At 55.3% G+C, this 22,357-nt stretch overlaps 2 protein-coding genes across 21 annotated transcripts; both read right to left on the reverse strand.

The window, feature by feature from the left end:
- Positions 1-620: 620 nt before the first annotated feature.
- On the reverse strand, positions 621-7,628 carry QARS1 (glutaminyl-tRNA synthetase 1). Of its 2 annotated transcripts, none has more exons than XM_047827448.1 (24): positions 7,477-7,628; positions 7,178-7,325; positions 6,708-6,817; positions 6,473-6,548; positions 6,001-6,065; positions 5,347-5,400; positions 5,150-5,210; positions 4,713-4,784; positions 4,522-4,607; positions 4,258-4,344; positions 3,750-3,849; positions 3,560-3,638; positions 3,370-3,478; positions 3,134-3,264; positions 2,934-3,026; positions 2,685-2,822; positions 2,510-2,597; positions 2,281-2,424; positions 2,044-2,148; positions 1,762-1,854; positions 1,516-1,643; positions 1,356-1,422; positions 1,156-1,281; positions 621-763 (listed from the first exon to the last, which is right to left on the reverse strand). In XM_047827448.1, the coding sequence occupies exons 1-24, from the start codon at positions 7,591-7,593 to the stop codon at positions 713-715; spliced, it is 2,328 nt and encodes a 775-aa protein (XP_047683404.1). In that variant the 5' UTR covers positions 7,594-7,628; the 3' UTR covers positions 621-712. The 2 variants fall into 2 exon arrangements, with proteins under 2 accessions (XP_047683404.1, XP_047683405.1); XM_047827449.1 differs by having other exon boundaries at positions 7,013-7,377; positions 7,477-7,605.
- Positions 7,629-10,789: 3,161 nt separating this feature from the next.
- Positions 10,790-22,275, reverse strand: USP19 (ubiquitin specific peptidase 19). 19 transcript variants are annotated; one of them, XM_047827446.1, is made up of 27 exons: positions 22,119-22,275; positions 20,376-20,635; positions 20,086-20,121; positions 19,786-19,914; positions 19,566-19,699; positions 19,190-19,489; positions 18,865-19,081; positions 18,579-18,735; positions 18,396-18,467; positions 18,165-18,280; positions 17,843-18,057; positions 17,563-17,758; positions 17,346-17,479; positions 17,078-17,236; positions 16,879-16,989; positions 16,306-16,416; positions 16,123-16,224; positions 15,206-15,346; positions 14,996-15,114; positions 14,622-14,759; positions 14,209-14,522; positions 13,995-14,105; positions 13,691-13,907; positions 13,455-13,607; positions 13,199-13,359; positions 12,939-13,117; positions 10,790-11,286 (listed from the first exon to the last, which is right to left on the reverse strand). In XM_047827446.1, exons 2-27 carry the CDS (start codon positions 20,497-20,499, stop codon positions 11,170-11,172), a joined length of 3,963 nt encoding a protein of 1,320 aa, XP_047683402.1. In that variant the 5' UTR covers positions 20,500-20,635; positions 22,119-22,275; the 3' UTR covers positions 10,790-11,169. The 19 variants fall into 19 exon arrangements, with proteins under 19 accessions (XP_047683402.1, XP_047683400.1, XP_047683395.1 ...); XM_047827444.1 differs by having other exon boundaries at positions 17,843-18,063; XM_047827439.1 differs by having other exon boundaries at positions 17,843-18,063; positions 18,859-19,081.
- Positions 22,276-22,357: the final 82 nt, after the last annotated feature.

Here is a 22,357-nt window from a genome sequence, read left to right on the forward strand (position 1 = left end):
TGCCCCAGAGGGCAACCATTCTCCTGTAGACTTCCTTTAAAGGGCCTCAGGGCGCTTGCACTTGTTTCTCCTGCCCTGGCAAACATCTTGGTCCTTAGGGGTTCCCTAAGGAGTCACTTCTTGAGAGTAGTCTGAGGCACAGACTTGGGTCAGGAATTTCCTCCAGCCTTGCAGTCCCCAGGGAGATCTCTCTTGCACAGTGCCTAGCCACCCTCTGTCTCCCCAACTAGGTGGTCATCTTAGAAGGCAAACCACAGAAGTCTTCCTCGTCTCATTGTGCCTGGCACATAGTAGGTACTCGATAATTATTTGCCGAATGACTGGATGGAGAACCAAGTCTGTTTTCATCTGCCTAGGCACACAGGCAGACACAAACCTTCCAGATCCCTCTAGCACAAGGTTCCTAACAGTGGAACAACACCCAGATCCTGCCAGTGCCTCAGACCAGATGCAGAGGATTTCAAATCAGGCAGGCCCAGGCGCCTGCCCTTGAGCGCTAGAAATGCAACAGTGGTTTCAGAGCTGTCCGTATTGCTCAGTGTGCATTGCACCTCCTCCCTACCCCCAGCAAATCTCTAAGGTCCTCAGAGATTGGAAGTGCAGACAGATAACACACAGACTCCAGGGAATTTAGCTGTTCTTTATTGACATGGAGTCTGGGTAGCCCTAGCTTCCAGAAGGATGAGGTAGGTCCATGAGGCTTCCTTACAGCTCACACCTTTCCTGGGTCCTCCTTCAGTGTGACAGTCCGGTTGAAGACAAGCTGGATGGCAGAGGGGGAAGAATGACAACCAAGCCAGAACCAGACTAGAAGGCCCAGACCTCACTGGACCCTACCCTCACCTCGTCCCTGAGGAGCTGAGGGTCAGAACACTCAGGTTCTCAATAACTTTATGATTGTGAGTAGGGGACTGATGGCCTGGGCCTCCATTTTATAAGGATTATAACCACCACTATGGCGGACCCCTACACCTTGAGGAGTAAGAAAGCCAGGGTCCATACAAAATTTTGTGCATGGACCTCTGAACCCATTTCCTCATCAGTAAAACATGAACCCCAACTCAGTTAACTAAGGGAATGTTGGCAAAGTAAATGCCACAGTAAATGGCTGCCACAAGTGTATTGTTGTAGAAAGGGCAAGCAGGTAAAAAGCACCTGTCCCTGGCAGCTGTCTGGATCCACGGAGAAGTAGCCAAGCCGCTCAAACTGGAACTTGTCAAAGGGCTTTGCCAGGGCCACAGAGTAGTCCACTAACGCTGCCTCCACCACTTGAAGCGATGCCTGTGGGCAGGGAACTCAGGTGGCCATCCAGCCAGGGAGACCCACCACCCTCACCTTACACCCCAGGAGCCTACCGGGTTCAGGTCACTTAAGAATCCACCAGGCACTTCAGCAGGATCTTCAGGGTTCTTGTGCTGAAATCTGCAGCCAGAATGAAGGTCAGACTCCAGCTGGGTAGCCACAGCAGGCAATGCCCATCTTGTATCTGCCCGCACCCCAGCTCTGTTCACTCACAGTCGCTCATAGAGGCGAATTTCACATGTCAGAGGCTGTGACACCCAGTGAATAAAGGCCTTGGGCTTTTCTCCAGCATCTGCCCGTCTACAGGTTACCTCCAGGCTCTCTACACAGCCACTGGGACCCTGGAAGTCAAGGGGCCTGCAATTAGACCTGGGAACCACTAAAAGGACTGGAAGCTGCACATACCCAGATCCTCCCTGCAGCAAGCACTGAGGTAGTTAGACTGCAGCCAGCTCTCACCTTGACAACATGCTGCAGCTCGATGACGTAGCCTGTATGCCTCAGGCCCACAGGTTGGCCCCACGCCAGGCGCTTATAGCCTGGTTCTGGCTCCTAGAGGTAGGAAGTGATGCAGACACAAGAGACTGAATGGGGCAAATAGGTACAAGAGGCTTCTCCCCCATCTCTATGTCTGGCAGGGACTGACTCATCTGAAGTAAGAAGTAGGTGGGCTGACAGAGGAGGATAAAGGGACCTCAGGACGGGGCTTAGCAGCAAACAGTACCCTCCACACCCACTTACCTCCTTGAAGTCAGTCCTTTCAATGAAGACTATGGGTCCAAAGGGAACCTGATGGAAGCCCTTGGTCTCATCAGCCGGGAAGTTGGGCACCTGGATGTCTAAGGACTATAGCAGGAGATAGGTGTCTGAGTCACACTAGGCACTGAGACCCCCCCATGCCCAGACGCAGGTGCACCACCCCCAACACACATACATGCACACACGCACGCACGCATGCACACATTGAGGCATACCTACCTTGGCAGCAGGAAAGTTGGTAATGATGACCTGTAATGGTTCCAGCACAGCCATGGCCCGTGGGGCTGTGTCATTCAACACATCACGCACGCAGGCTTCTAGCAGATGGGGTTCCATTGTGGTCTGTGCCACTGTCACCCCCACCTAGCAGGAAAGATCAGCATCAGTCAGCAACACCGCAAATGCTGTCCTCAATCCCTACCTGCCCACCAAACCCACTGGGCTATACCCGAGCACAAAAGTTGTTGATGGCCTCGGGCGGGAAGCCCCGCCGACGTAAAGCTGTGAGCGTGAAGAGCCGTGGGTCGTCCCAATCCCTGTGGGCAAGGAGGTGGTGAAAAGCCCTTTGGCAGTACATGCCACTAGTACCGCCAACGTATAATGAGGCAAACGATTACACCTACCGCACAGCACCAGCTGCCACAAGCTGGAGAATCTTCCTCTTAGACACAATAGCATAGTGAAGGTTGAGACGGCCATACTCCCACTGAACAGGGCAATACACATCCAATGCATTGCACAGCCAGAAGTAGGAAGAGCGTCTGGGGTGGGAAGGTAGAGTCAGGTCTGGCCACCTCAGACCAGACAGAGACCACAGGAAGGGCTACTAGAATCCCACTGGCCCTACCCACCCATGGGCCCAGCTCCCTCACCGGGCCTGGAATTCCTTGGTGCAGAGTGAGTGGGTGATGTGCTCGATGGAGTCACAGAGGCAGTGTGTGTAGTCATAGGTGGGATAGATGCACCTGCAGGGCATAGGCAATGGGCCCCACCATCCAACCCCACTCTGCCCTACCCATGGCCCACCACCCCACTCTACAACTCCACAGCCCCACCCCATGCTCACACCCACCAGGTATCCCCCGTGCGATGGTGTGGTGTGTACTTGACTCGATAGGCCACAGGGTCCATCTTGCCATCCTCCATCACCAGCTTCATCCGCAGTGTGGCCTCACCCTCTGCAAACTTGCCCTTGCGCATTGCCTGACAGGAGCAAGGCCTCAGGCTGCCTCTCAGCACAGAGGCATCTCTTTCTCAGCATCCTGACCCACAAAGATCCAGCTGCTTCCCCCACCCCCCAAATCCCACCTCAAAGAGCAGCAGTGACTCCTCTATAGGACGGTCCCTCCAGGGTGAGGGCAGGGAGTTGTGGCCTTTGAGCTCCTCTCCTCTCTGGTGGCACACATACGCCTGGCCCCTATGGGGAAAAGGTGTGAGCACCCAAGATAGCTATGTCCTGGGCAGCCTGCCTGGCTCTACATCATGGACCTGGCCTCACCTATGGATGAGCTCCACAGCCCAGGCATACAGCTGGTCAAAATAGTCAGAGGCATATGTCACCTTGTAAGGTGTATAACCTGGGGCAGAAAAAGACACAATGTGAACATCCAACCAGGGATACCCAATGGCAAGCCATAGCCCAAGAAAGACCACCAGGTCTTTCTTCCCAGGCCTTGCCCAGCCCATACCCAGCCAGGCCACCATGTCGCAGATGGCAGTGAAGAACTTTGCTTCCTCCTTCTCAGGATTGGTGTCATCAAAGCGCAGAAAACAGATCCCATTGTTGGCCTAGGAGAGTCACAGAATATGTGAATTCTCACATCATCAGCTCCCAAAATCCAACTCGTTGAACTGAGCTCTCCCAGGTCAGAATTGAAATGCCTTCAGGAGTTTCATTCATCCTCTGTATCGAAATACCTTAAGCAAGGAATCTTACATCAATTCCAAACAGCCTCTTTCTAAACCTGAGGGGTTGCAATGGGCATTTCCCCAAAGCTGAACTCACTGTCTCACCCAGAACTTTTTCCCAATAAGCCCAATGGATTCCTAGCTACCTATCACATATGTGATTCTCCTTCATGCCCTTTGTCTGCTCTGGGAACATAGGAGCAGAAGGAAAGGCAAGGACACTTTTCTGGTATCCAATCAAGGGAGCAGCAAGTGGTCACCCTGATTGCCAGATTCCCACACACTCACCTTGGCATAGCCAAAGTTGAAATTGATGGCTTTGGCATGTCCTATGTGCAGGATTCCATTAGGTTCTGGTGGGAACCGGGTACGTACCTGAGATAAAGAAAATGGGAACAGAGAAATTAAACCAGAACTCAAGACTACTATAAAGCAACAGATGCCCCTTGCCAGGGAGGCTCTGGTGATAGGTTGGATGGGGCAGCATGAAAGCAGCCCAGGCCCTCTGGCAAGTGTTGATGGCACTAACTTTCCTGCAGTACTTCCACACACCTGTCCTCCAGTGATCTCCAGGTGCTGCTTCAGTAGATCCATGGTATGTGGAGTGGTCACATAGCCTGGGGTTTTGTAGTTCTCACCTGCCAGGGCCAGAATAAGCCTGAGGACTGGGCTGCAGCCCAATGCTCCATACTCTGGATGTAAGAGTTGCTCACCCTCCCCAGGGTTTTGATTTGCCTGCTCACCAGGCTTGTGGAACTTAAGTGCCTCTCCTCGGAGCTGCTCCATCAGAGACAGGGTCTGACCAGCAGCCTCACCTGTGAAGAATAGAACAAGGAAAACTTAATCCTCTGATCCTCTAAACACAGCTAACTATCCCATTCAGCTCAGGGAGTTGCCTCTCAGTACTACCTACATCCTGCAACCAGAATAGAACCAAGCGGGCCCCTCTTTCCCTAACCACAGAGATAAGAGATAAGAGATACAGAGCCAGACTTCTCAGTTCTCCTCATACTAGTCTCTGGGTAATGGGAACAAAGGAAACACCAGGAATTCCAGTCTGGCAGCAGAAGGCAGGGTGATGAGTATGCTAATGGCCTGAGGAGACTGGGCTGTAAGGACCCATCAGGTGAAAGCCCAGAAGTCAGGGAGCTGAATCAGACAGGAACCTCAAGCCTCTCACCATTCTCTACCACATCCTTTGCTGTCCTCCGGTCTTTTTCTTCTGGCCGAGCTTTTGACACCTGAAAGAAGCCCAGAAATTGGGTCAGGGTCTCTCCTGGTCTTGGGATCACTGGAGTCACATACTCCCTTCCCCAGCCTAAAGTCTCAGCCCACCCCACCTCATCCCCAGGGACCCAGGACCATACTCAGCCCCACCTTGGGCTTCTTCTCTAGATCATTCTCCGTCTTGGGCCCCAGAAGGTGAAGGACCTGAGCAAAAACCAGAGTCAGGGCTGAAACAGGAGTGTTCTCTTTCAAGAAGCACCTGATGGAACGTGCCCACCCACCTAAGGGCTTCCTGGCCTGCCTACAAGCACTGCCTTGAAAAACCTACCTAGCCCATCCCACTTCTGCTCCTCACATGGTTTTGCTGGCCTCAAATGCTCTGTCCCCCCTGAGAGTCCAAAAACTGGTAGCAAAACAGGTAACAAAAACTGCCATTTACAGAGAGTAACTGTGGGCTCAGCATCAAGATAACAATCTACTTCAGCCATCAGCCTCTTGTGATTCTATGCCATCATCCTGAGATGAAGGCACCCCTATTACAATATAAGGCAATTTATCACCCCTATTTACAACATAAGGCAACTTAAGTCCAGAGAAAAGAAACTCACCCCAAATTAGGCACAATCCAGAGGCCCAAGACTCTCACTGCCCACCAAGGTGCTGCCCCTCCACACCAGGCTCTACTATCCACCATCAGAATATGGACAGTGTCTCTTCCCCTCCCACTCCCAATTACCCCTCAGTGGACTTTAGGCACTGTCCATGGCAGGGTCTTTGCCTGCTTCAGCTCAAGGAGTTGCCCACCTGCATGTCTACTTCGTGCTTGATCATTTTGCCATCTGCCCACTTGAGCACAGCCCGAGCCTCTCCTAGAAACATGGGCACAAAGAGCTGCAGAAAGGCCAAGAAGGACACTTCCCACCCTCCTTCCTTGAAAAGGTCCTGGTTGACCTCAAGAACCAGAGCCTGGGACCAGCCAGACCACTGTTTTTTGTTTTGTTTTTAATGTTTGTTTATTTGAGAGGGGAGAGGGGCAGAGAGAGAGGAGAGAGAGAATCCCAAGCAGGCTCTGTGCTCACAAACTGTGACATCATGACCAGAGCCGGAATCAAGAGTCAGACACTCAACTGACTAAGCCACCCAGGCACACCACCACCCCCCTCAACCAGACCACTTTTAAGATGCTCTATTCCTCCCTCTTCTCTCTCACTTACACCCAGAAAAGAAGGCATGACCAGAGAGAACAATATAGTCCCCTGACACAGGCCCTACTCACCCATCAGCAGTCCCATGTTGAAACGATAACGTTCCTCCAAGAGTTGGGGCCGGTGGCGATTTATGGCGGCCTCCACCTGCAAGAAAGCCAAACCAATGTGGTTCAGAAAAGCGTTCTTCTGAAACGCTTCTAGGCACCCACAGTCTCACCCTGGGTCTGCCTGGGTGAAGAAGATGAGCCACTCCTTTCCAGGATCAGCACTAAGGAGGTACCCAATGCCTAAGGAAAGACTCACAGCCTCCTCAATCTGCTCTGGGGTCACCATGACACCCACACCGCATTCCTGCTCAAAGTCCTGGGTGTTGATGGGGTCCAGGGGATGACTTCGCACATACTCAAGGGCAGCTGAGAAAGAAGAATCAGTGAGTGACATCACAGCTCCAAGAAGCAGGTAGACAAGGCCTTACCTACCCCGATGAAACCCCAATCACAGTTTTGCCTCCTCAGAGGTTAAGCCTTGCACCACCACCCTAGAGAAGCCCTGAGACCACAGTTAAGAGGCTTTCCCTCAGACCTACACTATTCCCCAGTCAGTCTCACCAGGGGTGGCCCTCTCCATCCTTCAGTGCCAGGGCCTGGATTTAGAGAGGAGTGCAGCATGAAGCATCTAGAGAATGCTGGGGCACTTGACAGAAAGGGCAGACAGCGGTCTTGGCTAAAGGGAGGAGTTGGAGGTGGAAGTGGGAGGACAGGCAGGGGTCTCACCGCTCAGCTGGAGCTCGGTGTGGATCTTCTTATTGGCTACATAGCTCACAAGAAAAGAGAGACGCCGGGGATCCCTGAGTCGGGATGCCAAGCCATAGAGCAGGGTCCCGGTGGCTTTGTCGATGGTGGAGCCCAGAGTCTGCTGCGCCTGGGAGTCCGAGGAGATTCAGGAGAGAAGCCCCACGCCCAGTAAGAAAAGCCTGAGTTAGACAAGTTTGGTAGGTCAGGATCGGGATCGGGACCCAGCCCAGCTTTGGGGCACAGTCGGCAGCCCGGGCCAAGGACAGAGGGACTCGCACCTGGGTCGCCGCCTCGCGCAGCTGCGCGCTCAGAGCCGTGTTCTTGAGCGTCTCCCGGGCCTTGTGCTCGCTCAGGCCAAGGCCGGTGAAGAGCGACAGGGAGTCCAGGGCCGCCATCGCTGGCACACCGGAAACCGAAAGAAAACTTTGGGGCCAATCTGCACGTTGGCATTAGCCCACTGACCAATAAGAGAGCGAAGCCGCCAGGGAAAGCCAATGGTAGCCTTCCTGAAGGGAGGGGGCGGGCTCGCCAGGGTCTGCAGCGCCCTTTAAAAGGCAGAGCCGGCCCAAACCCGCCTTTCCGGGCGCTTCACTTCCGTCGTTGCGCTCGCGGTCTCTTGCGGAGGTTAAGGGGTAGAGGGCGATAGGACTTCAAGGGAGATTTGCCGCCGACCTGGAGGGAAGTTGCTCAGCACAGAAGCAGGAGGTAGAAGCAGGCATGGCCCTTTGCTTTTCCATTTTTTTCCTTCAGCCCTGGGAACCTTGGGACCATCCTAGTTCCGTTGTTGGGAGCAATTGCGAGTCCCTATCACATTTCTGACTTAACAGCTTTGGAGTTGTCATGGAAACAGCTGAGCTAAATGAAGCCCGGGAAATCCAGTCAAGATAAAGAGCGGGCTCTGTAAGTCTGGCACTTTTCAGGCGCCCACCTAGACACACCTGGTCAGGAGAGAGAGGGGTTTGGGCCAGGAAGCACCTCGTAGATGTTCTGTAATGATTTGGTTTTAAAATCTTCTGTCACAATTACCCTCCCCTGTCAAAGCATGCAAATGTCACGAAAACCACCAGCAAGTTAGACCTTGAAAACCATCTGCAAGTGTTTGACAAGGCATTTTACTGAAGTTGGGATAGGGTGGGGCAGATGAAATACTGTCTTGAGGATACCTATTGTGCTTGGGAGGGTCTCGCCACCATCTCTCACTGGACTTCTAGGACCTGCTGAGAATGGGGCTAAAACAGAACAGTCTGTTTTCTTTGTGGAACTGGAGCTGCTAGCATGGTGAAGAGATCCCCAAATTTGGGATTGGAACTCAGGCTCTTTGAGGCTTTGGTGTCACATACTTGTGTACCTTCAAGAACTGGGCAGGATCCTGACTGCAATCTATCCATATTCTGTGTCCTGCTTTGTGGCTATATCCCACTAATGACCAAGTTTCATTTCTGGGCCTACATCTGGGTCCCACATGATGACCACATCCAGGTTCTTCCCAGTGCCACACACTCTATCAATATCTAAGTCTCGTCCTGTGTCTTGGCTCCCCATGACACCAGCTTGATGTTCAGCCCAGGCAAGGCCAACTAGGTGTAGGGGATTGAGCAGGGGATGCAGTACAGTGGTGCCATAGACAGGCACCAAGAAGGGGAGCCTCAGCCACACCAGCCCTATGCTGAGTCTACAGCTACAGGTGCCTAGCCCACTACAAAGGTGCCTATGCTGAAGAGTGCCTGCCACATCCACTGTCCCCTCTGTACCTGATGCCACCAAAGGATTTATTACAGCACCATCACCACCATCACTGAGTTCTGCAGGTCTGGTGATGGCCCCCTCAATGGAGTCAGGGACTAACCCCTTTTCTGGTTCTCTCATGGTGCCTACCCTGTGGACCTTGTGGCTCCATGTCATAGGATGAAGTGGTAGCCCCACCAGTGCTACCGAGAATGCCACCAGAGGCAGTGGCAGGCTAGCCAGTCCTCTGGAGCCCTAGGACTTAGGACAGAATCATGAAATTTTATGGCCCAGCCCAGGGGCTGGCTAGTTTGCATGAGCCCTTGGCACCACTTCAAAGAAAATCAAGAAAAAGATGATCACAAGGAGAAAAGCCAGGCAACAGTCTGCAAGGCCCAGCTGTGGCATGGGAAGAAGCAGGGTCCCGGGGCATAAACTGACAGCACACAGGCAGTAGAGCCACAGTGCAGATGCCACAGAAAGGTTATATGGCAGACACAACAGCAGCAGGTCAGGGATGGACGGAGCCCCTTGATCAGTGCATCCAGTACAGGCAGACCCCCAGTGGCTAGACACTTGGAGCTGCACACAGTAAAGACCCAGCACAATCCTGTTGTACCCCATACCTAGCAGGCCCTCCCACAGTATGCCAGCCAATGGCAGTCATCTTGCAATTCCACCATTTCTGCAGGTTCTCACACCCCGCTCTCCAGGCTCCCAACCCCAGCCCCACCCCCCAGCCAGCAACCCCACTACAGCCCTTGTGCTGTTGTTCCCATAGAGAAAAGCCAACACTGGTCACGGGGGTAGCTTTCTCCAAGAGCTCCCTCTGCTCACTGCCCCCCCTAACTCCAGCCAAGGCTAAAGGGTAGTAGCAAGGCCCACATGCTAACCTTCTTGTATGACTGGCCCCAGAGGCTTGGGACAGGGATGGACTTACAGGGCTGCCAGGATCCTGTACCACCGCTGCCTGCCTTATACTCTTTCTGGCTTTATCTTAACACTTGCCTCATGAGTACCTCTGGTCCCCATCTCCTCCAGCTGGAGACACCCATCCTTACCTCCAAGCAATTGGACAGAGGAAGAAGCAACATTATCCATGAAGAGAGTCAAGGAAGCTTCTCACAAGGTCACAGGGGCTCTGAAACTAGGACAAGACTGCAGACCCACTATGGGTGAACAGCCTGGGGCAATGGCCAGGAGCCAAGGTCTCAGGGACTCCAGGGAAGAAATGGCCCGCCAGGACCCTGCAACCTCCCTCCATATGAAAGCAGCCAAGATGAGCTCTGGTCTCTCTGCCTATCCTCCTTGTGGAGCAGGGTCTCTCTCACCACAGCATTTTTCCCCTGCTCTGTTCTCCACTAAGAGATCCAGATGGTGCTCAGGCTACAGCAAAGAAAAACCTGATACTAGGAAAGGAAGAAGGCAATACTCCCAGTGCTTCCTGTTTGCTAACAAGTCTTCCCTGACGTGTCTGGCAGTCAGCTCCAGGCTACTCCAGTGCCTGCACCTTTTACCTCAACTTCTGGAGCCTCATGGGGTATTCACCCATCCTTTAGGTAGAAGATATTGACAGTGATGTCCACTATAGCTGCCTCCATATGAGACCCAGAACTGGTGGGATCAAAGGGCAGCAGGTAGGCCCCAGAAAGCTAATGGCACTCGGGGCTTCATGACCCACAGGGGCTACAGTGGGACCCCACCATCTCTACTCAGACCAGAGCACCTTCAGGGTCTTTAATACACCTACCTATATACATACATGTGTACACACACACACACACACACACACACACACACACACACACACCTCCCCTCTCGATGGGGAGAGGTGGCCACAGCACCTGGTGCATCATAGTCACTAAGTCTGCTTATTTATCATTTATTTTTAAAATATATTTAAACAGCAGCAATCACTTCCAAAATGCAAAAAAAAAAAAAAAAATTACAATTTTTAGAATAAAATTATATAACGTTTATGGTGCGAGTCAGAAAGAATTGAAGGTACAACTGAGAATCAAATCACGCGGCACTGGGAGTGGCTGGAGAAGCCAAGGTCCACTGGTTGGGAGGGTCAAACTGACAAAAGGGCCCAACCTGTGAGGTTCCCACCTCAATCACACCCCCAACCCCCACTGATGAAGCCAGTGTCCTCTGGGTTAGCGAAGGAGAAGCGGCAAAGAGCTGGCCCTCTGTGGGAGATTCCCCAAACCCAGTCCCCACCTCCCCCACCAGCCAGGGACCTGCTAATCGACCTCCTCCATGTTGCTGTAGGTGGGGGCTGGGCGGTCCACAGGGGGGGCGAAGCGTTCAGGGGCTGTCCGCGTGGGGGCCACCTCGGGGGCCTGGCCAGGGCCTAGTCCCTGCAACAGAATATGAGGACAGGGGTTGGGGGCTGCCCAGTATGCTGCCTGGCATCCCGGGGGTGCTGGCTCAGAGCCCCGGCACCCAAGGGAGGGCTCCAAGGCAGGCGCAGACAGCAGCGGCGTTGAGACAGAGAGACGAGATCGGGCCTGAACAGTCTCGCTTTATTAACACTTGAAATACAGGAAGCTGCTTGGGCAGGACTAAGCCCCATGCCACAGGTCAGAGCAGCAGGATGAATGGACAAACAGCTGGACGGATACCCACCCTAGATGCTCTGTCCCGGCAGGAGCCACAGTCCCCACCCTCACCCACCAGACGCACACACTGAGGCCCAAGCCCAGAGTTGGTCCCCACCACAGAGGCAGGCATTGCCTGATGGGCAGGCAGGTGGGCCAGCTCACAGCTGCTGCCTGCAGTCGAGCTCATCTCCAGCGACTCTGGGATACCAGAGGATAGAACACGTTGAGCACGAGGGCCACCAAAGCTGCCACGGTACCCAGAACAAAGTACCGGAGGCAGCCCTCATCTGGTGTGGTAGGGCCACGTGGTGGGGGGCCCACCCAGTCTTGGGGCCCCCAGGGACCCAGGGGCACAGGCCCCTCAGGTACCGGTTCCTCCTCGGCCTCCAGCTCCTGCCAAATCCGGGAAGCCTACAGTGTGTGGAAACGGCCATCAGCACCTGGGGCAGGAGGGCAGGGAGGGACCCAGTGTCCCCTGGCCATGATGCTCCCACCCAAGACTACTGGCACTAACTCCTTACACATCCCAAGTCAAGCAGCAGGGAGGTGGGCAGGTGGGAGCCAAATGGGCCATTTGCAGAGTTGTCTAGACAGAGCACCAGGGCAGGTGAATCTTGACAGCATTTTGGCTCCCTCAAAAAGCTTCCCAATTGACATGCAGCTTCTCGTGGAGATTGGAGGGGGATGGTTAGCTAGTCAGTTTTTCAGCCCAGGGTTCCCACAGAGGAGCTCATGGAGGATAGAGCTGTGAACCTGAGTAATCTGGCTCCCTCCCACCCATGTCCCGATAGACTGTGACCACTGTCATCTACTGGGATTCCTCTGCATCTGAGCAGCGAGAGCTCAAGGGAGAAGAGGGCAGCAAAGAGGAAACAAGTCCAAAGAGAGATGCAGCAGTGCCCACCAACCAGACCTATGGCATCCCATGTCAATAAGGGACGGAAGACCCCTAGGGTTCAGCAGGAACTGACGCTCACCTCAGAGGGTGGCGGCCACCCTAGCCATGGCCAGTCTGGACAGGCCCTGTCCTGAGTGCACATCAGAACAAGGGAGTGATGACAAATGAGAGTCTGTGGGCTGGCTGGCATGTGAGGAGGGTGCAGAGGAAAGCTGGGTGAGTGTCGGGTACAGTCTGTTTATGGCATCCTACCCAGTGAGGTTCAGAGCAGCTACGTAGGCTTGTGCCAAGAGGGTGCCTGTATGCATGCCAACAGCAACGTGCTGCTGTGCATGCACCTTTTGTAAGTGTCACTACAGCATGGGGATTCCTCTAACTAGGACTCTGATGTAAGAAGATCACAAATCCCAAAGCTCCAGGGGTCTATGGCTGGAAGAGAGGAGGCTGTGCCCCACCCCCTCCCGTTTATGAATCGGGCTCACTAGCCTATGAAGCCTCCCCAGCGCCTCACCTGGCTGGCAGCAGCCTCGGCTGCAGGGCCTAGGTCTGGGTGGTGCTCAGAGTGACCTGCCCTGGGGGGCCTCTCCACAGGAGAGTTCCGCCGGCGGTAGAAGAGAACATAGGCATAACGCGTCACGACCTGGCTCTCGTCTACTGTTGTCACCGTGCTGTCATCAAATAAGCGCCACCCTACAGTGAAGTGGGAAGAGTGTGAACATAACCTGCACCCCCACGCCTACCACCTATCCTGCTGGCTGCATGTGCCCTCACCCACGTCGCTGCGCTGGCTGCTGCGGTCATTGGGCAGGCGGGCACAGGCAGTGTAGTGGCCGCCAATCATGCCTCCGTAGTGGTTGATGACAGCGTACAGGTCGTAGCTAGGCAGCTGTTCCTCTTTCTGACCAATGCAAAACTTGCTCAGGTCCAGGTTCCTGTGGTCCCAGCCAGAGAAAGGTCAAAGAGTCAACAGGTGCCCAGGATGGTACCCCCTATAACCTGACTACCATCACCAGGGCTCATCACTTACCGAACAGGAAACTCCACCAGGTCGTTGATCTTGTCACGCCAAATGAAACTCCGAAAGGAGAAGCGCTTGAGCTGCACAATGAGTACGTTGGGCAAGCGCCACAGCAGCAGCTGCTTGGAGGCCTCTCTGTGTTGTTTACACTGTGGGCAGTACCTGACAGCAGACACAGGTGAGGTTAAGACCAGCAGATCTCCACCCCACCCTGCCCAACCACCTGCCTGCCACCCCATCCTCACCAAGCCTCCTCAGGCGCCAGCACCTCAGGCCGAGTGAAGAGGTTCAGGCACTGGTCCAGAGTAAAGTGCCCAGCACGGGCAGCCTCACCAGCAGAGCCTGGATCCTCAGCACACTCCAGCTCTTTGGAGGCTACCAACACAAATTCCTGCAGGCGCTCATTGTTCCGCCACACTAGAGCCAGGCTGCAGTCCTCACCCAGCTCCAGGGGGGTGTCTCCTAGAGATGGGCAGGGAGAGGCGTCATGTAGCTGTAGAGAACGGCCAGCCCAGCCTACCCATGGCTTCCACCCATAGCCTCAGACACCTTTGTCCTCCAGCCGCTGCTCTCGGTTAGATGCGTCAATTTTATAGATGAAGAACTGAGGGGTGTGGGCATTTATGGCTTCACTTGGGTGCTGATATCCAGGCACAGCAGCTGTGAAAAAACATATAATCAGAGCTCCCCTACCTACCAGGACCTAAACAAGCTCCCACTAAACTCCCCTACCCAGCTGCGGAGCCTTTCACCAGACTCTTACCTTCGGGCCGAGACATCCTCTCACCAGCAGGCAAGGAGCCAACTTCAACAGGCCCACTGGCCAGCACCTCAGAAGAAACTCCACTGGTGCTGGGCACAGAGCCCCGATCAGGAGCCGCCCATGTCCTAGGGACCCCTGTGTCCCCCTCAGCCACGGGGGTCACCAACTGGAGCTCAGGCGGCTGAATCGGGTCCCTCTCACTGTCCCCAGCCTCCAGGGAGCTAGTAGAGAGCAACGTAGTACAGCCAGTGCCCTGGGATTCCAAGGCCATGCGGCCAGGCTGGAAGGGTGGTTGGAATACACTCACAGAATACCTGGCAACAGGGAGCAAGGCAAGTAAGAATCCTGACAAGCCTACCTGGCGTCTCTATTCCCCCAACTACCACACCCTCATCCAACCACTAGACACTTACCGGGCATAGCCCTCTAGCAGCTGAGCAAGACGAGCATAAGTGAGACGTGAGGCAGGTACACTGACCAGAAATGGGTAGCCAATGTTCTCAGGGCGGCAGAGACCCTTGTGGTCAGGCCAGTGGGTTTTCTGGCAGAGCCTGGAGAGAAGGAGGAAGTAAGAATAGGGCCTTAGCCCCACCTCTTTTAACTCTCCACCGGGGGCTAGCCTCTGGCCTTGGGAACTGGGTATGCCAGCCCCGCCTCCCCCAGAGTCTGGCAGAGTAGAGTGATCGGTGGAGGGCTTAAAACATGTGCCTCTATGAGAGGAGAGGAGATAGGGTGGCAAATGAAATGTGAAGAGGAGGGAAAGGGGGGGGACCGCGGGGGTCCTCACTGGTTGCAGTAGCCCACGCGGTAGCACCGGGTACAGCGCTTCAGCTTCTCGTCCTCTGACTGCTGCTTCCGCTGGCAGGCTGCACACTTGGAGATGGGGATGCTGGGCACCTGGGGGCGCTAGGGTGGGTTGTCTGGCTCAGCAAGGTCAGCCTGGTTGAGAATGCCCCCTCCCACAGGGCCTTGTGCCATCAGGTTGGTCCTCACTCACCTGCTGCACCTCTAGCACCACCACCCGCTCCTTAGCCAACTCTGGGGATAGCAGCTCAAAGCAGAGGAGCGTGTCAGATGGGGACACAGTGTCCAATGAGTGGGAGGGCAGGAATACACGGTGGAAACGATTCTTAATCACCTGGGGACAGAGGACACACAGATCCTACATGAGGACAAGCCCTTTCTATAGTCCTGCCCCAGGGCACAAGAAAGCTTGGACCTGAACCTGGGTCTAGGCAGCAGAGTGGGGATTGTGGCCCCAAAGCAGCATATGCCTCTGCTGATACCAGCCTCAGTGCCTAAGAAAATAAGCAGTCGGGTGCTTCAGAGAGCCTGAAAGTCAGGACTAGGGAAAGTATCAACCCAACCAGTACTCTGGTGAAACCAGCACTTCACCACACTGAAGGCCTCTACCCTGCTATCAATTAGTGGGGTCCTGCTGAGACTGCAACATGGCTGTTACAGTGGAGGGGTCACATTTGAGGAGGCTCCTTCCCACTTCTATCCCCAAAGAAAAGAGCACTTCCAGGCTGGAAGCTAGGAAACTTAGGGGAAGACTATCACACACATCTTGGATAATACGAGGGAGTAGCAGGATGGAGGGAGAACAACAGCTGGGGGGAAAGGTAGCCCTCCAGCTCCAGCTTCTTGTTGGAAGACAGAAAAGCAGTTGAGGGCCCTCACCCAAAGGGGGAGTAAACACTGATGATGGGAACCTTGGGAACTTACAGACTTCTGTTACACAGCCCAAAAGCCTGGTTTCACCCATGCCTCACCCCCTAGTGCACCACTGTGCAGCCACACGCACATTTGTGTGTATGTACACGGATGCCAACAACCATCCACATGTGACTGCACACCCTAAGTACATACACAGATCCATGTGTGTAAGAGCTTGAGGAAAGACAGATATACCTCAGCTAGACGCAGGTTCTCAGGCTTCACGTGGACACTCTGAGAGAGGGATTCCAACACTTCACTTGCACTGGAGTTCTCCTTGCTGATGCTCACCAGAAACTGTGGTGACAAGAGTAGAGACCCTGGGGGAGGTGGACCGGGGTCTTCGGGATTGCCCAGAAATAGGAGCTTACTTCTCACCTTGATGGGTTTGCTGTGCGGCTCCCGGGCAAAATAGAAGACGGGGAGAACCTTCTGCTTCTGTGGCAAGGGTACTGGCAGGTAGAGGAATGGGTCAAAAGTGATGGAGACCTGCGGATGCACAAGTGGCACTAGGTGGCTGCACAGGGAGTCAGGAACAGGATGCTCACACCCAGGGAGCCCAATCCAGGCACTCGGATGGCTCTCAGGGCCTCAGAGCCAACCAGCAAACTCTCAGGTTTGAGAACACCAGACAGACTAGAAGGGTCTTTCTGGCAATCGAGGCCCTGCTCAGCCTCACCATTTATCAATTTGCCCCTCACTTGTACCCCACATCTTCCCAATACTACCCATACCCCTGCCCCACCTTATTGCTGTCTTGGCGCCCAAACACCCCTTTAACCTCAGTCAGGAAACCTACCCAGCCTGATTTCTGCAGCCCACAAAGCAGCCGAAGGCCTCCGTCAGCTTCTTTGCCCAAACAGCATCTAAAGATGCACATGCCTCCAACCCCAGTTTGACCAAGCTAGCTAGACCAAGCTAGGAGCCTCTTTCCAGGGGAGCCCTTCACACCTTGGCACACACAGGGCACACCAGCTTCGACTTATACTGGCCCTGAAACAGGTCTACGATGAAAGAGTCATTCCTCATCTTATGCCGCTGCCATGCTTCTTCAGCCACCACCTGAGGAGCAGAGTGGTGAGGATCAAGGAGCCCTGGGGACTGGGATGTGCATGAGATATGCCCACCTCTGCCCCCAACCCTGACTGACCTCATCGGGCCGCCCATCTGAATCCACAGTTTCTGTGTAGGGCTTGTTCTGAATGCGATTCAAGTCTTCATGCAGCCCATCCAGCAAGAAAGCCATGAACTCCTGGGCATCATGCTGCGCATAGCCTGTGAACTGGCTGGCCTTGCTCGCCACAATGGCCTGGATGCAGGGGCCAAGTGTGAGCACGGAGACCCAGCACCCACCCCGTACCCAGCTGGTCAGCCTTCCCCACCCACTCTAGCCAGGGGTAGGAATGGCCACAGATCACCTTCAACTTGGAAGGCTGGAAGGCATGGTGGGTGCCCTTCCACAGTGCCCGGAGCAACACAGCAAAGCCAATGGCCAGACGCCCACCAGTCCCCAGTGGGTTGTTGTAGTTGATCTCGGCCTCAAAGGAGCGGTCTAGGGACAGCAGCCAAGTACAGGTGTGAGCAGGGAAAAGATTCCCCTCTGCCACAGCCCTGGGCTCCAGGCCCTGCTCTCACCATGGAAGAAGTCCCGGAGCTCCCGAGTATTGGACAGAGACTGAATGACACTGTTCATGAAGCAGGTGTTGCCTAGGTTGACAAGGCCAGTGAAGCCAGGCAAACACACCTTCTTCTCTTCCTCCTCCTCTTCCTCCACACTATCTCCGCTCACAGGGCTGTGGGGCATTGGAGGCACCATACACGTGGGCTTGGGCTGTGGAAGCAAGGAGGGGCATGAGCGAGCAGCCCTGAGGTTCTCCAGCCTCTAACCTTGGCCCTCCCCACCCAGGATTCTCACCGAGGCTAGGTGTGGCTCTGGCTTTGGGGCTACATGCTCCATGGGGGTGCGGGCCACCACACCATCCAGCCCCGTGTCCTCAGATCGAGCCTTGGGTTTTTCCTTCTCCACAGCCCGAGCTTCCTCCTGGCCTGTGAGAGGGTGGGGGGCACCTCCCGGTGGGGTTGAATCCAGAGGGGTTGGACCTGTCGGCACGGCAACCTTTGCACCACCCACTGCACCTTAAAAAGGGGGAATGAGGGGGCTGGTGGTTAGCAGCATGTGGTGGGGATGAGGGTCCGAGTTATGTGGGCTGGACGATGAAGGGAGCTCGTGTGCAGACCTCGTGCAGCTGGGGCCTCCAGGCCCCCCCAGCGCTGACTTTGCCGCTTTCGGAGGCAGATGTCAATTCGAGAGGCCGTGAAGCAAAAGGTGCACTGCTCAGGCTCAATCAGGTTCCTGTGGGGAAAGGCTGAGCTCAGGGACTTAGGTGGAGTGGATATTGGGCTAAATGGGCCAGGGAGACGGAGCCCAGGGTGGGACAGGCATAGTGCTGGGGCCAGGAACCACCCACCTGAGCTTCACCTGCCAACGGAAGATGGTATGGGGCCCACAGCCTGGGTGTAGTCTCAGGAAGTTTCCATCCCTGCAGAAGCAGAGCAGGGGCAGGGCAGGAGGAAGGGTGGGAAGAAAAGCATGAGATACAATGTCCTGCCTGAAGTGCACTGTCTGCCCCGTCTCCTGCCACCCCACCCACCTGGTCTGGAAGATAAGCGTGAAATCTTGCTCGCGGAAAAGCACTCGAGAAGTGTCCCTGCAGATTTCTTTCACGTACACATGCACCACCACTGAATCTGGGCCCTTCTCATATGAGTCATTCTTGACAAATGCCAGGTTCACCATGGACTCCGGCTCTACATTGAAACCACAGCTCAGCACCGCCCAGGACAGGTTCCAGCCCGTGGCTGTTCTATTCCCTATCCATCCACCAACCTTGCAACCCAACCTAGGGCTCTGCTTACCACCCCCAGCCCCACCTTTACCATCCACCAAGGTTAGAGCATCTGCTGCCTCTGCCATCTCCTCTTTGGAACGGTCACCTTTCTCAGGATCTCTGCTCCGAGCCATGGCTGGAGAGACTGGATCATTCCTGGGGGACACGGTCTTCTCTCCTGCCAAGAGTGCTAGATTCTCCTCTGAACCCAAAAGGCAGGTCTGGGGGTTCAGCGGTGGTACCCGGAGCTGTTCCTCAGCCTCAGCCTATTTGTGGCAAGATTGTGGGCAGAATCAGCCCTAGGTCTGGCAGGTGGCCCCCCACTGCAGTCCATCTCCCTACCCTCCCATCTCCCACAGGTACCCCACTCTCACCTGGGTGGCTGTCTCAGCCAAGAAGGGGGGGGCATCGCCCTGGGGTCCAGGCCCATCTCTGGACCCTTCCCCATCTGGCCCTCTGCGGAGATGCACAGCCCTCTTGGCGCTGGGCCCTGCCTGGGCCCCGGGGCCAGCCCCTGCGCCTACCTCACCACGGCCCTGGGCCCTCTTCTGGTTCCGGGCCTCCTGTTTACCCCGCCGGGGCTCAGGGCCTGGCTCCAGGGCAATGGGAGATGGCTCCTGCCCATTCTCCTGACACCGCAGCCCTGGCAACGCCTCCTGGGTCCCTAGAGGTTTCTTCTACCAAAGATACAGCAGTCAGGCCCTGTCAACCACACTGGGTATCCCTACCCTACTCTGCTGTGGAACTTACCAGAAGAGAGGGCCATGTGAGCAGAGGCACCTTCTTGGGCAGTGCCAGCTGCAGGAGGCCACCCTTGCGGGCTTGTACTTTGGTGCAAGAACTTTCTATCTCAGCATAGAAAACACCACCCCACTGCCGACCACCTGGAAATAGAATAAGGGCAGTGAACTGTGGTGGGGAATATCAGAGGATTCAAATACACTGCTGGGCTCAGGGCAGATGGGCACACCTGGAAGCCGCACCACGCAGTCTGTGTCTGTGAAAGCAGCATCCACCTCCTCCAGCCGCAGGGGACCCGCTCCCACACGCAGCTTGACAATCACCTCATCTGCACTCTGCCTCCAATCAAGCAACAACTCTGTAGGAGGAGTACCAACAAGACTGTGAGGGTCTCCATAAACTCCCAATGGGGACAAGCAGGTGCCACAGACCCAGCCCTAACAGGACTGCTCCAGATGAAGGCTATAGCCCCAGTGCGCCCTCCTCACCCATAGCACTCTAGCATCCAAAAGGCCAACTCATTACTCACCCTCTTTGGCCTGCTCCTCCCGAGAGGACACTGACCCTGACAACAAAGAAAAGAACAGGGAAATGATGATGGGGAGGCAGCCTCCAAGACCCCACCACTCCACCAAGCACCATCTTCAGTATCTCAGCCAAGTATGCAGACCTCAAAGCTGAGGCTCTACCCAGCCTGCTGTGGGTTCTTCTCTTGGTATCAGACCAACACAGAAAGAACTGTCATCTCCCAACCCCCAATCTGTATGCTCAAAAGGCAGGAGGAGGAGACCACAAACATTCTGGGAATGCCACTTTCACCTCTCCTAGGATCTCCATCCTTGCTCTCCTGGTTTGCTCGATCCTTCTGCTTCTTCTTACTGGTGGCCTCCTCCAGTCCTGGGGGACCTCTCCTTGGGCCCGTGGTGCTGGCCCCACCAGACATCTTGAGCCGCTTGGTCGACAGCCAGAGTGCCCCGGGGTCGGCAACGGCGTCTGGGTCAGGGCTACGGCGCTTTCTTCCTGGCCCAGCTATCTTGGCAACTCTTTGTGGCCAAATTCTCCAACAAGGAACTGACAGCCTAATGAGAAGGAAGCAGTGATCACTACCAAGGCCCAACAATTTGCTCCTTGGTTACAACCAGAGCTCAGCAACCCAGGATACAACTAACCCTACAGAGCAATATCTCACCACCTAATGTGGCCCTGGACACTCTTGGACTATTCTGAAAAGGAAATAAACAATACAGTGGCAACAACAACTTCTGGCAGAGACTCCTAGTTGACTGCTATACAGACCCACAAAGATGGGAGCCTCACTGAGAAGGTGCCAGGTCAAGGCAGCCATGGCCTGGAACCAGGCTCCTCCACCAATCTGGAAAGGAGCCATGGCTCCAGCCCACAGGGCTGGCACTCTGAGCAGGGTGCTCACTTTTCCTCACTCTCGCTGGCTGCTTAGTCACCACCCGAGAAGTAGGAGGTGAAGGAGGAAGGCAGAAAGAAGACAACCAAGCAGCAAGGGGACCAGGCTCTGTGGCTAACGACAGGCCCAACTCAGGTGCTACCACTGCACAGGCAAGGTCCTGGGGTTAAGGGGCTCCACCTGCTGCCTGCCAACTCCCACCTTCCTCTGAAACTATTTCCATGTGCTGTTTGGGTTTTCTTCCTACATCCCAAGAGATTTTTCTCTCCAGCTGCTGTCCCAAGCAGAGAGGGGACTGCAAAACTGGGGTGAAAAGGGTATCCAGCTGTCACACTACCCTTTCAGCAGCAAACCTGCCCCAGAGCCAAAGCTGGCTGGGTATCCAGTTTGAGACTGAAACAGACAGCATCCCCTTCCTTCCTAGATCCACTCACTCATGAGAAGTGGGCTAGCGACCTCCTACCCAGTTTCCCACAAACCCGCCAGTAGATTCTGGGCGGTTTTTCCATCCAAAATAAAGTTCTCAAAATTGAGATAAGGGTAGGGATGAACAATGAATCCAGGACCCCTGGCAGCTTCAAGCCTGGCCTGAGACGGGAGCAGAGCAAACAGTGACTACTCTGTGTTCCCCAGCGTGTATGTGTGGCGGGGGTAGAGGAACGTTCTTCTATGGGGGGCTGGTGGGCTGGATCTTCAATGACGACAGATCCAGAGCCGAGGGGTGGACACCCTCCACCTCTTTGCACCAGGCCCCAGCTTAAGGTCCCGTCCCTCCCCATTCTCGCGGCGACACTGAGACAAGAGTCTGTCTAGAGACCATGTCGGCCTACACGGCTGCGCGGGGTTAAAGACTACAGACCAGCGCCCTGGCCGGGCTGCGACTCAGCTCCAGCCTCCAAATCCTGCGCCCTCCACCACCTCCTCCAGGAAGCCACCCTCGCTCGCCGCCAGCCCTCTTGGAGGCAGGAAGCCGACCATGGGCGTAGAGTAACGGCCCCGCCCGCATCGGTGGGCCCGGTACGCCGCGGGGTTCGAGGAGTCGAGACTGGCACGGCACATGACCTTGAACAGGCAGCCCGGGGCCCGCGTCCCGGCCTCCCTGGCTCCTGCCAGACAGGCGAGTTGCGGCCCGTCCCACTCACCGAGCGAGGCCGCCGCCGCCAGCCCTCTTAGGGCCCTGGCAACCCGCTCTCGGTTCCGGTTCCGGCGTCTGGTCGGTTCCGGTTCCGGCGCGCCCCTCCCCCGTCCCGTCGCCGCCGCCTCAGCCGCTTGTTTTGTTTCGACTTCTAGTTACGGCCGCGGGTGGCTGAGAGCCTAGCTGGTGACGCACTTCCGGTGGGAGTGGGCATGCGGCGACGGGCAGCTCCGGGGCGGGCCCGAA

The sequence above is a fragment of the Prionailurus viverrinus genome, chromosome A2, assembly GCF_022837055.1.
Source record: "Prionailurus viverrinus isolate Anna chromosome A2, UM_Priviv_1.0, whole genome shotgun sequence".
Classification (NCBI taxonomy): domain Eukaryota; kingdom Metazoa; phylum Chordata; class Mammalia; order Carnivora; family Felidae; genus Prionailurus; species Prionailurus viverrinus.